Here is a 14,577-nt window from a genome sequence, read left to right on the forward strand (position 1 = left end):
TGTAAACTTGTTACATAGTGATGAATTAATATCCCTCTGTTGATCCATTATTTGGAAGAGTTGAGTTTTGCTTTGATTCCTTTGTCTTTTTTCAGAACTAGTTTATGAAGAATTTTATCTTGGCTTTAATTAAAGAACTCTGCAAACTGCTTGGCATATACAAAACCCAAATTACACCTTTTTCATCCACAGTCAGACGGCATGGTAGAGAAGTTTAATTGAACCATCTCTCACTGATAGTTCCAGAAACCAACATGACTGGGATGTGAAGTTACCTCTGTTCTTACAGGCTTATCACAGTGCTGTGCGCATGACTACCGGCACAGATGCTCTTCCATCATGACCTTTGTCTGCCGCCTTCATCATGCAAAGAGCACGTACAGAATCTCCAGGCATGGTTTGAAGTGATTCACAATTTTGTATAACAGCATATTCACTTGGCAGTGGAGGATATGACAGAGCTACAGGACATTGATTTGAGGAAGGTGACAAGGTGTTGTTATGGAATCCTTTTAATGGAAAGAACTTCAGTCACCATGGGATGGTTCTTACACAGCCTAAACAAGCAGAACAATGTTATAGTTTGGATTCATAAGTCATTAGATTAAGCCTAAAGTCATTTATTATGACAGGCTAGCCTTTTACTATGGCCATTGTACATAGTCTCTGTAGTGTGTATAATGTAAACAGTACACTAAGACCATCCCTTCAGGCAGGTAAACATTTATTTATCAATTAAATTATATTAAGAATTAAAAAAAAATTACCTCTTATCAGGTAACTGCGCCTCTGCTGTCTGCCTACAGGCTTCATCCACAATTTGTTTCCTCATGTTGAATCTACATTTTCATACTACTCATAGGTAAAAAAACAAGCGGAACATAGGCTTTGTGTTTCTTGAAAGAGAAGTTTTTTTTTCAATGGGACAAGGAATATAATGTTGTCAATGTATGGATGAAAAGATGACTTTAATGGCAAAAGTATCTGCATTCACTGCCATGTATTTGAATTGAGAAAAGCAGTGGATTTTTATTTTTGCAAATTTATAATGCTGATCAAATGATGAATATACTCATTTAAATTGGTAATTTATAATGATCAGTTTAATGGAGCATTTTAGTTCTGTAACAACTTTTGTAAACACCCTAAAAATCTGCAATTGATGTGTGTTATATTCATATTAGTATTACTTGATCAATAAATAAGTGACATTACTGCAGGATCACATAACACATTGTTTATTACCAACCAACATCAACTGGCGATTACTTCAGTTCAACAAGCAACTAGTGTGTTGCCACATATGTATATAACATCTTCCCTCTTTTGGGAGAGTCATAGGAATCATTGCATTACATAATTATCATATTTGGATGGTCGATATACATTACGACCACTTCTTGTTTTATATACACAATCATGATTAATATTATTGCCATTATCTTGATGGTGAGGATCATTACGTATTTTTGGATGTTCACTATTTATATTTTCCTCCTTCTCATTACATTGATCATAATAGTGTAATGTTACTAAATTCTGAGATTTAGTTTTTCTTAAATGGAATTTATTCCATCTAATTACCCTATTGTCTTTTGTTCTAATCCAATATGATCTAGGAGTTGAATGCTTTTTTAAAACTATAACGGGCTCCCATTGATTTTCCCATCTCAACATTACCTTTTCCCCAGAAATACATTCAGGTCTTTCCCTTGCATGCTTATCATAATAGATTTTAGCCTATTTCTGCTTACTCCTCACCTTTTCTCTATATTAATCTTTTAAAGTTGGTTCCCTTGCATGCTTATCATAATAGATTTTAGCCTATTTCTGCTTACTCCTCACCTTTTCTCTATATTAATCTTTTACAGTTGGTTTTAATTCTGTTTGTGTAATTAATAACCATGTTCTTAAATTCCTACTTAATAGCATTTGACTTGGTAATAAATTTATACCTGATATTGGAATATTTCTATATTCCAGTAAAGCTTTATTTAATTTCTCCAATCCTGCTTTTCTAAATAAACTCTTAGCTATACCTACCAACTTTTCTGCAAATCCATTAGATTTAGGATATTGAGGACTGCTAGTGATTATTTCAAATCCCCAATGCCTTGCGAAACTCTTCATTTTCCAACTATTAAATGGTACATTATCACAAATTAAAGTTTTGGGTATTCCATGTGTTGCAAATATTGATTTCAATTAACTAGTAACTTCCACTGCACTTTTATTTTTTTAGAGGAATTATGTCTACCCGTTTAATTAAGTAGCAGCCTATTACTAGATAACTTTTTGCCCTCATATTCACGTATATACCTTTTCATAAGGTAAACTGGGAATTACATGAAAAACGAGGTTCTTTTACTGTTTGAGGCATGAACCTATCATAAATTAAGCATTTAGAAACCATATTTTCAATGTCACTGTTGATTCCTGGCCAAAATAGTACTTGTCGAGCCCTAGCTTCAGTTAATGAAATTGCGAAAAATTAATTGTTATATCTGTTAGTGAAAGTACAACTTACCTCCTTTTTTTTTTGTCTTTCTAACCATAATCTAATTTTGATTGAACTGAAAACTTACCGTTTCATAAATTAGTCCTTAAATATTCCATTTTCTGAAAGAAAATCATTAACGTAGGTAGTTGAGTTTTTGTATGAAGTAGTCATACATAAAGTAAAATCTGGATTTGGCATAATTTTTTTTCTTTTGTTGTTTTCAATTATATCATTTTTTCTGTATTATTTCTTGATATTTTGCACTTTGTTAGAAGGAAATGTAAATTTTATGGAAGAAATACACTAGAGTGTAGAAGCACTAACTAAATATTTCTCAAAACCAAATGCATGCCAAACATTTAAAGGAAGTTTTTTGCCAAAACAATGATTTTATTTTGTGACATAAGTGTAGTGGTGACAATATATACATTATATTACTCCAAATATAAGATGTTCTCACATGTAAACCTGCATTTTTAAAGTTGTTTTACATGAAGGAAAGAATGAGCTTGATATGCTGAAGATGGTCTTGATGAAACATGATAAAATTGTCAAAATATAATACTACTATCAAGTAAAGCTAAGCAAATATTTTTGTTTTAAAGTGAAAGTTAAAGAATAATATGAAAAATTATCTTAATATACTTCTTAAATTTTCGGTTGTGCATATAATACTTTTGTAGAACCTTTTTCAGTACAAAAATATCACATTGTATTTGGGTTTGTGCTTTAATTTTTGTAATCTGATTTGATTATACAGACTTGCATTCATAATTGGTTAAATCATTAATATTTGCAAAGCATTCTTTACTTTATCATAGTGCTGATACTTTTATAAATATAAATTTTTTTACTAACAAGGAAATTAAATTTTTCAATATTTTTAGAAATACTGGAAAATTCTATAGAGTATTTAATCAATTTGGTTTTATATAATGATAATGGTAGATTGCATTTTGTAGTTTCAGGTATATTTGTTGTAATTTGTATATTTAAAATATTTCATTTCTCTTGGAAACAGGAAGGTGAAGTTTGGCTTGATACTTTTCTAGCAAAGTACTTAGAATTACTTTGTAATAGCAGTATAGAAGAAAATCAGCCCTTTAGGTAAGTATTAAAAATAAAAGCAAAATATGGAAATAATATGTAAATCCATGGATTATAACTTTAATAGTCATAACACTGCTATACAGATTCCATGAAATGCAGCCTGTTCTTCTCACTTATAACATATGCCAGTTGAATATTCAGCCTGTCTCACATGATTTCTTGAAATGAAAAATCATAGTTTCTGGAAATGCAAAAATAGTTTTGATATGATGCTGCTCAAACATACTTAGAGAGCTCTGAATGTAAAGGGAAGGTTTTATTATATTATCGTAAGTTCGTATCTAGACTTTCAGTTACACTGTGAAGGCTCATGGGAATGAGGAAGAAATGCCTTATTATATAACTTTCACATCCCTGGCATAAAGTTGTATATACAGTGAGGATGAATAGTAACAGTTTCTGTGGGATACCTTTCTTGTGTTAGTATAAATAGCACAATGATTGAGTATTTAATGAAACAATGGTAGTTTGCTTCAGGCTCTGTTTCCAGCTGTTGAATTAGTTGCTTAGAGTTTTGTGTTTTCCCTCTTGTGTAACATGCTGTGTTTGCATTAGATCAGTGGTCTCAAACTTAAATTTAACATTTAGTTGTTAAAATTTAATATTTAGCTGATTGGTCACATGCAGCTCCCCTAAGCAGTTTTATGCAAACTACAAATATATTCCAGTTATGTATTTGTTGTAAATATGATCTAAAAAATTTGAGATGAATAAGGTTATTGAAATAGTAACTAAAATAGTAAATTTTATCTATGGGCATGCTCTGAATTATTGAGTTTGTTGTATTGCTTGGAGAAACTGAGTACAGAGAAATTATTTAGTATAATTAGGTGAGGTAGTTTTGTTGAGAAGCTGTATTAAAAGTTTTTTATTTAATATCTTTGTACAGGAATTCTTGTTTAAAGGGTTTAAGTTTTTTTCCTCTGTATTAGCCCAGATTATTAGTTTTGTTCCTTTGTTTAAAAGTGTGAGATATTCGTCATGCAGCTTTGTAGTGAGCCAATGCAATTATATAGTGATCCCTTGTACTGGAAATTGCATTGAAAAGAATATTTGTATTCGTAGAAAAGTTCTTTCCTGCTTTTTGTTAAATGTGTGAGAAACTTCATGTAATTAATTAGTGACAAAACTTTAATGAGAAATGCTAATTTTATTCATGATCTCATAACTGCCGTTGTATTAAGTGAAGTATTCATATACATTCTTGTATGTGAAAGTTCCTTCAGTGTCAGCACCGTGAAGGGATGATCAGAACTGAGTAAAATTTGTTGCTGCTACGACCTGTAAGGATGCGAAAAATTGGTTAAGTTTATAGAATAATACAAGACTATTAAATGCGAAAAACCAGTATTTGGTGATTCTGTACTGTTGTGGCATTGAATCAAACAGGTTTTGAATATATACCTAAGAAGTAGTATTTTATATTATTTCTATCAGAACCTTAAGCTGATCCATATTGGCTGTAGGAGGAGTGTTATTGAAAACCCACAAAACACCAGGCATGCTCAAAACCTGACTCAGTACCTGAGCTGGCCTAGGAAGAAGTGATACTTGATATGCTGTAAAGAAATCTTGAATATTTTAGCAATACATGGACAGACATTGTTTCTCGCATGAAATATACCTGCAGGATTACAGTGAGCGAAGGGTATGTCTTCAGGCTGCACAACCTCTCTGATGTAATATTTTTTGTTGACAGTGCAGCAAAAGCTCAACTATCTGGAAACCTCAGGAAATGCAGAATTCTGGATACATGAAAATTCCAGATAGTTAGGCATATAAAAAAATGGAATTTGCAGTAGAAAAGCTAAATAAATGAGAAAAAATTTGGCTTTAAAATTATAAAAATATCTTATTACCAGCTTGAATATCAAAAACTTGCATTTAAAATCATGTGAGATTTGTGGGGAGGGACTTAATTTCACTCATAAAAGCAGATGTATTTATAATATGAAATCCTGTTGAACTTGAAAATTGTCTTAGATGTCCCCAATCATTCTGGTAGATGTTTAAGGAAACAGTTCATTCTTTAGTTAAGAATGAACTGTTTTAAGTAGTAAAGAGATGCCTGTAATGGATATAACATATGACAGACATAAGTGCTTATCATAAGTTTTTCACATTTCATTGCTATTGTTTATCCCTTACTGTTTTATAAGTTCTGTATTCTAGCTTTTTTGATGCCCGAATTCTGTAAATTTGAATCCATTTCATGTAGTCTAAAATATAATTCTTTTTTTTTCCAATATGCCAGGACAAAATTGAACTTATACCTTTCTTTACAAAAATTAATCTGGATTATCAAGAGGTGTAGCAGATGAAGAGTAGTTATTTCTTATGAAATATTAACAGTAGTAGATATCAAAATATTACTTTTTTATGTTCCATTACAGTCTTTTATTTATGTGGCTAATGGAACATTTCAGGGTGAACTGCTCAGCCCATACGTTCACTAACACTCTGAATTGTATATCACATTCTGCTTTACATTTCTTGTAAGTTTCAGTTTATTTGCATGATTCCTTTATTGTGTTGCGCTTTTCACAAACAGGAGTGTAATATCACATCAGTAAAACAGGGGTGTGGGTTGGTTAATTCCTCAAAGAGTATTTATTTATTTGATCAAAAGCTAATTATGAGAATTATCATTTTAGTATTTTATCCACGTAAAGAAATTTTTTATAAAGTTTTTAATAAATTTTCAGATGTGTCAATATTATGAGTGAATAGTATTTTCCTGAAGTTATGCTTGACTTTGAAAGTAAAGTATAACTTCAAGGAAATGCATCACATAATCAGAATATAAAAAATGAGCATCATGTAATAAGAGTATAAAACTTGTCATATTTAAACACATTTTGAATACTACTAATACCTATTTTTTATAATTTACAATATCTCTTACAAAACCACTCTTTTAAAATTCATATTAACACACATTTTAACTTTTAGTTTTCAATGGAAGAGTTCAGGGAATATTCTTGCTCATCAGCTGCTTTCAGATATGTACCAGCTTTGTGAGTCTGTAAAAACCAATTCTTCTTCTGAATCTGATCATTCAACAATTTCTGAAACTTTTCAAAAATATTTGCTAGAAGGCAGAGGTTGGAAAATATTGTGGACTTTAGATAGTATTGGATTACAAGTAAGTTATGAGGCTGTTTTTAATTTTTCATTGTATAGTGTTTTGTATGAGTATATATGTAAGATAAAAAATACATATATCTTCTTAATTCCTCATTTCTAATTTGTGTATTTCTTCTCTGTATTCTTAAAGTAGTAATAACTTTCCTGATTGCAACATTTCTAGATTAATCTATGACACAGAGGTTGTGTAAAGCTGATGACACAGCTTATTTCAAAAACTGAACTCAAAAATTTGAGAACTGGAACTTTTCTAATCAAAACCTTTCTCTTGGTAAGCTTCCATTTTTTAATGAGTTGGCAGGATGTATGCCTGCCACATCAAATGCCAGTAGATGAACTATTTGCCAGTTCAAAAATCTAAATGAGTGAAATAAAATAATCTATAATAATAAAAAAAAATCTCAAAGCTTTCAAATTTTACATTATGCCCAAAGGAACTTTTTTTAACCTTTTATGTGTTACCTTTACTTATTAAATGTTCTTTGGACTTAAAACATAAGTATCAATTCAACAGTAATATCTCAAAATAATTTGAAAATCAGCATATCTTTAGAATTTCCGATAAACAGTTTCGTGCGCTAGAGATAAAATTTTTACATACATTTATGCAGATTCTTCATTATTTAATTTCTTTAAATATAATATAGGGGGATAATATTTGAAGGCAACAATTTGAAAAGTGAACTGACATTTAAAGTTTCGATGCAAACTGCCAAAACGAAATTAATAGGTCTTCTGGGCTAACACCTGTGGACTAATAATAATTTATATATAATATAATGTATGAATGCAAATCAAAAAGAGAGGGAAAAGAATTTTCAAATTATATCAGGATCGAGTAGGGAAGTATGATGTGAAATTACGTTCATCAGTAAAATATCATAGAGTGAATCATCAAATTGATTTTTGCCATCAAGAATGAAAGTAATTTAATGTGTTCAAAAGGGCTTGCTACATGTCTATTATATTGCTTTGCTCAATTCAGCTGTTATGCAAATAAATTAGTTGGGTTCTTTTTCACTGGTGCAGGACTGAAAATTGTGCTTAAAATGTGTGGTAGAAATTTTTACTTATGCTCTTCTGTCTTGAATTTATATTATAAACTGATATTTTTCATACTAAAATGGATTTTAAAAATATAGCACTGTTGTATGATAAAATATACTTTTATGGTATCAGAAATATGAATTTTAATAATTTGATTAAATTACATAAGATTTAGTAAATCATTTTAAGATTTTAGAATTATTTTTAGGGAAGGTCATAAAGAAAAATAATTATACTATTTTTGAATTTATATTGAAAATTTGGAATTATTAAGAACTTTATAATTATTTTTAAAGTGATGCAAATATGAAAAATGAAAGAAATAATTTTGGAAAATTGGTATAGAAATAATGTTCGAATTGAATGTAAATGTCATAAATAATGTTAAAAATTAATGAATAATTGTTTAGAAAGGTAGACTGTGTTAAGATAAACTTTGAAGTTTCCTGTCTTATGAAAATAAAGTATTTTTTCATATATAATTATTGTCTTATTTATTTTTTAATATGTAACAGAAATATGTTTTAATTTTTAAAATTAAATTGTATGTTTAGTGCAGTTAAAAAATGCCAGTTATTTTATAAAAGGAACAGAGGCCTTTTTAAGTAACTGTTGAGCATCCCTTTCCATTGGTGAATTAATATGTCAATTAATTAATGCAGATTTGTCCAAGAGATGGATATGTTTGCATTTGGAGGAAGCTGTGATGGCTCTTGCAGTTTTGTGTAAAATAAGGAAAAATAATAGTAATAAAAACTGTAATTTATATTGTCGCGTAGATGAGGGGATTCTACAAATGAACAGGCAAGTGCTCAAGTCTAAATTCAAGACTTTTATTAACTCGAACTGAATGAAGAGCCACTTATATACAACTGGTGAACATCCTGAAATATTCCAGACTTGGAATGTTCTGGAATAAGAAGGAAATTTACATAAATAAGATAACATTAACAAGAAGGAAATTTACATAAAAACCAATTATCAGGCATCTTGCCGTTGATGGGTTTCGAACCCGGGCCTTCGAGTTTCGCGTCCTACGCCTTCACTGCTAAGCTACGAGGAGCTCGGTCGAAAAGAGCGATTTTTTGCTACATTTCCCCCTTCTTAGGAAGAAGCAGTGTCCCACTGCAATCTGGTCTGGCTTCTTGTAACAGGTCTCCTGGAAATATTGGGCTTTCTTTCATCGTCTAGTTGTACCTTCGGATCAAGATAGGGCTTCAATCTCAATATGTGAACGATGTCTTTTGAATTCCGTCGTTTCTTATTTTGTTCCATACTTTCTACTTCGTACGTCACGTTTTTGAGAGCTGTCGTTTTATTCGATACGGTCCAAAGTAACGTCTTAGGAGCTTTTCGGATAATCCAACCTTTCATACTGGAGTGAAGACCCAGACAAAGTCTCCGATGTTGTAGCTGACAGGTCGATGTCTCTCGTCGTATCGGCACTTGTCTGTGGTTTGCGCTTTAAGAATATGGAGTTTTGCAAGCTGTCTAGCTTCTTCAGCTGTAGTGGTTAGATGTTGCGCATAACTATCTTCGATACTGTATGGGAAAATTACGTCGAGAGGAGTCTGGATATCTCTGCTATAAATGAGAAAGAATGGGCTGAATCCCGCTGTGTCTTGTTTGGCTGAATTATAGGCATAGGTTACAGATGGTAGAATAGTATCCAAATTTTCTGTTCAACGCCTACATACATGGACAACATGTCTGCCAATGTTTTATTGAATCTTTCAGTTAAGCCATTGGTCTGAGGGTGGTAAGCAGTCGTCAGCAGATGAGATGTCTTGCGTAGATGAATTACTTCTTTAACAACGTTGGATAGGAAGTTGCGTCCTTGGTCACTTATCATTTCTTTGGGGGCACCATGCTTCAGTACAATTTCTTCGACTATAAACTTGGCAATTTCGGTGCCCTCAGTTGTCGGTGTTGCCTTTGTGACTTCAAATCTGGTAAGGTAATCTGTGCAAACTATAATCCACCGGTTCCCATTTCGAGTAACAGGTGACAGGTGACAGCAGGACAGGGCACCCGGACGGCTTTCTATGACTACTCGGGTATTACCCTGGCCCTGCAACCATCTAGAGACTTCACAGTTGTAAGACGCTTTTATGCCAATTGTGTTTATTGCATGTGCCCTATTCTGGCCTGCAGAGGTCTATGCCCATTTTTTCTAGTTTGTCCATTATGCTTTTAAGCTTTTGCCGCGTGCCTCGATGTTTTACGAGAAGGCGTTTGAAAGGCAGAACATTGGTAGTTGGGAATTTGATGTGCCATTCTGCTGTTAAGGGGCACTCCATGACATAATGGTCTGGTGAGCCCACGTTGTCACAAACACACATATCAGTTGTTGCTAGACCCCTTTCTGCAAAGTACGTCGGAAAGGGGCTGTGGCCTGTTGTATATCGCGTGAGGTAGGGTGCTGAGATGAGCCGGTCCACCTCTACCTTGGGCAGGAACTCATATGCTCTGCGGCCTTGCAGGATTTGGTCCCATTCATTCTGCCAGTTTCCAATGGTGGACTCCTCTATTTGCCTCTTTAGGCATGACCGGGGCAGGGGCACCTGAATCTGCTCCGTTTCCTCATTTTGGGCAGCCTTCTTGGCAAGAGCGTCTGCTGCTTCATTTCCCTGGATTCCGGCGTGCGCCTTCACCCAGGAAATTTGGATTCTCATTGACTTTTCTTGTAGACGGAGGACTTCTTGCAGGTGCAAGATTAGTGCGGAGCGCTGGAGAGGGTTGTTGATAGCATAAATGCTTGACAGGCTGTCAGTAAATATCGTAGCTCGACTCTGCCGTGTGTCAATTGCCCATTTCACTGCCTTTGTGAGGGCAACTACTTCCGCTTGGAACACTGAGTTTTGTGCGCCCAGACGGCCCTTCCATTCCTTTGCTATGTTTCCATTTATATAGGCTATATAGGCACTGCCTACAGCGTTATCAATTTTTGACCCGTCTGTATAAAACACGGCCCCTGGTCCGTCTAAGCGCGGGGTTAACGCTGGTGAGCGGAAAGTCCTTATGCCCAGTCCATATTCCGACGGATGTGTGCTTAGTTTGAACCTGCGTGTTTCGTAGACTTCTGGCAGATAGCATGTATCTCCATATGTGCATGGCTGTTGGAGTTGCGTCACCTTTGCAATTGAGGCTTCTTGCTGCGCTTTGATTGGGAGCGGCATAAGCCCTGCTAATACCGAAGCGGCTGCAGTCGACGTTGTCCTGTAGGTCTTCGTCAGGCCTACAGGACAAATGGTCGCTGTGCACTACTTAGCAATTTTGCCTTTCTGACTGTCATCGGGGCTGCCAAGATGGCTGCTCCATAGGTTAGGACCCTCTCCGCGACAGTGGAGTAAAGTATCTTGTAGTTATTGGGCCGAAGGCCCCAGTGCGGGCCTGGCATTTTTTGCAGATTGTTTGCGATTCGGCGAGCCTTTTCTCTTTGGGCTTTAAGGTGAGGCAGCCAGGTGAACTTTTCATCCAATATAATACCCAGGAGTTTTAGTTCTCTGACCCTTTTGATGGTCTTCCCATTAAACTGGATGGTTGGGTTTCTTATTAAAGTTTGGCCTGGCTTATGATAAATTATATATTTCGATTTTGCCTCAGAAATTATTAGCTTTTTCTCCTGACATAGCCGAGAGAAGGTATCAATTACATCATTGCAGTTTTGCTGCAGTTCATCTCTACTCTTGCTGCCCACCACAAAGGTCGCGTCATCCGCAAAGGCTACTATCTGTGTATGGGACGGCCATTCGTATCATAGGATGGAATCGAAAGTTGCGTTCCACAAGTCTGGACCCGCGCAAGATCCCTGTGGACAGCCTTTTGTCTGGCTTCTGGTTATGACACCGCCAGTGTGTGTTACTATGAACTTTCTATTAGACAGGTATTGCTTGAAAACCTGCAAGAGGTTATCAGGGATCCTTGCCTGGTGCAGTGCCTCTAATATTGAGGGCCACCACAGAGAGTCAAATGCGCTTTGCAGGTCCAGACTTAGAACTGCTGCATGCTGTTTCCTTTCATGCAAGTGGCTGATATAGTCTCTTATCTTTGATAGGGCAGCAATCGTTGAGCGTAGCTCTCTGAATCCATATTGTGCGTCAGAGATTGCCCCACTCTGCGTCATATGAAATTTAAGCCGCTGGACTAGGAGCTTCTCATAGAGTTTCCCTATTACGGGGAGAAGACAAATCGGCCTAAAAGAGGATGGGCTGTTTGGATCCTTCCCTTCTTTCTTAAAGAGCACAACCTGCCCCGTTTTGTAAGGTTCCGGAAAGCTTTGCAGTGCTAGCAGTTTGTTAAAATAACACGTGAGAAAGCCGGATCTTGCTTTATGTATTGCTCTCAAGATTGGATAGTCTATTGAGTCCGGACCAGGGGCTTTATTTTTGGGAGAATTTTGATCGTTGCGGAGACTTCCTTCTCCGTAAATGGCATATCATCTGGGACAGATGTGTGCAGCGTATAAGCCTGGTGGTCGGACGGATCTGTAATATCCTCTTCCGGAAGTACGGCGTCAAGAATTGTCCTGAGCGTGATTTCTGTTATGTGTCCAGCCTGCTGCCCTGCAAAGGCTCTTAGCTCCGGTGGTCTGTAAACTTTGTTCGAAACTTTCTTGTGGAGAGCACCATAGACTTCTACATTCTTAGTACAGAACTCCCTCCAGCTGGCAAGTTTTGCGGCTGTAATTGCCCTTTCGTACTGAGCTTGCTCTTTATTATAAAGAACACTAAGGGCTTGCCTCCTGTCTGGGTCTCTTTCGCTCTTCATCTTACGCCTAAATGCCCTGGTGCGACTGCGATGTGCACGGAGCTCTTTCGTCCACCAGTTTGCCACTCTTAAAACTTTTGGTGATTTCAGGCCTAGGGTGGCATCACAGATAGATTGAATATCTCATATCATACTGGTGGTTAAGTCGTCAGCATCCTTTATGTGCTGACATTTCATAAGTGCCTCATCCACCTGCTCTAGTACTGGTCCTAGCCTGCTTACAAGTTGTTTTAATTTTCTGCCATTGGTTCTATAATGCTTGTTCATAAACTGCGCATGTGGCTGACCTATCTGGAACGTTATATAGCGATGGTCCGAGTTTGAGGGAGTGTCACTTACGCTCCAGTGCTGTATTTTCTGATCCAGACGCGCTGTTGACAGAGTGATGTCGGGCCATTCTTTTCCCATTTGGGTCTCGAAGGTCGGCAGACTGTCCGGCACGTTATGAAGAATGAGTCCGTTGCATGCAATGAAGTCCACAACTTCTCTACCTCTTGGGTCTGTGGTTGGATATCCGAAGTCCTCCGCATGAGAGTTAAAATCTCCTGCCAATACATGGTGTGCATGCGGGTAGGACGTAAGGATATTCTGCAAGGCATCTAATGTGGGAGAAACGTCTACTGTAGGTGGAATGTAAACATTCGTGATCAGGACACTCAGTCCCATAGCCTCGACTGCAATTGTGACCATGTCTCTTGACTTTGCTAGCACAACTGGCAACCATCTGCTGTGGCAACAAACTACTGCCGCTCTTGTTCCCTCACTTCCTGAATCCTGGATGACGGTCCATTGGAGGGGAAATTCTGCTGCTTGCCCTGCATAAAGAAAAGGTTCTTGAATTAAAAGGAAGTCCGCCTCTTCCTCCAAAGCATGTTGCACTAGCTGTGCAGTAGCCGCGCACGCTCTTTGGAGGTTGATTTGGACAAACTTGAGCACATTGCTTTCCTCTGTTCTTGAATTCACTTCCATTACTTTTGTAAATTAATTGACTTTTAAGGTAAAATTACTAACTGTGAAAATACTTGACTTGCTTCCTAGAGAGGTGCGCTTGTTATTAAGTGAACTGGCTGTTGTAGTAGGTAGACGATGCCTTGCTTGCTGGGCTATTAAGTTAGTTGTCCTCGCTGTAGTCAGTACGTGCATTAATCTTCTGGATGTGCGCATGGAATGTTGGACAGTTTGCTGCGTACGCTGTATGGTGTGTATCCACTTTAACTTTTGAATCTCTGTTTGCTATGATGCAGTTAATGCATTCAGGGCAGTCCGCCTTACATTCGTTAATGTCATGACAGCCTCTGCAGTAAGTGCAGTAAGGCCTGTGGCAGCAGTCTTTCGATGTATGTTCCAGGTCCTGACAGCGGAAACAGCGCTTGGCTTCTGTAAACTCGTAGATACTATGTTCCCTCCATCATTGGAACAATCTTCATTTGGACATGAGGACATGAAAGGCACCAGGGGTACATTCAATCACCCACTTTGTGGCTCTATTCCTTCTGTCCGGGCGCTTGAAGAGGACTCTACACTCTTCATTCCCAAGTTTGTAAGACTTTTGTAGCATTTCTTGTACTTCCACCTCCGAGGTTTTGTACGGTATATTGTCGATTGTGCATTTCGGTGTTCTCTTCCGTGGTATACGCGTGTGTACTGTATCCTTTAGGTTATCGTGCTGAGCTAGGAACTGACTTATCTTCTGTACTTCATCCTTGTTGTTGCATCGCACCGCCACACCTCCAGGAAAGCGTCCAAGTGAATCTATTCCAATTTTGGTAAACGGTGTGTCAGGAGGTTTTATCGGATGAAGCTGTCCTGGTGGATGTTGTGGCAGTGATTTCTGTCTTTGGCATTCTCGACAATGTGATACATACCGCCGTGTGCTTCCATATAGCCCTGGCCAATGGTACTTCCTCCTTATTCGGTATGTTTTGGCAAATCCGAGATTGCCAGCAGTTGGAGCATCATGAAGACTTCTTAGAACCTCACTACGAAGTTGCTTTGGTACCACC

General features: G+C 36.6%; 1 protein-coding gene across 5 annotated transcripts in view; it reads left to right on the forward strand.

The window, feature by feature from the left end:
* The window catches only part of mv (lysosomal-trafficking regulator mauve), a 284,054-nt gene that overhangs the window by 10,396 nt on the left and 259,081 nt on the right, over positions 1-14,577 (forward strand). For all 5 annotated transcript variants that reach the window (XM_085813916.1, XM_085813918.1, XM_085813920.1 and 2 more), the window contains exons 3-4: positions 3,522-3,607; positions 6,563-6,755. In XM_085813916.1, coding sequence (XP_085670042.1) covers positions 3,522-3,607; positions 6,563-6,755 — 279 coding nt within the window. The remainder of the gene's footprint in view (positions 1-3,521; positions 3,608-6,562; positions 6,756-14,577) is intronic.

The sequence above is a fragment of the Stegodyphus dumicola genome, chromosome 3, assembly GCF_044657685.1.
Source record: "Stegodyphus dumicola isolate Sdum_Otavi_A_Nest chromosome 3, ASM4465768v1".
NCBI classification, from domain to species: Eukaryota; Metazoa; Arthropoda; class Arachnida; order Araneae; family Eresidae; genus Stegodyphus; species Stegodyphus dumicola.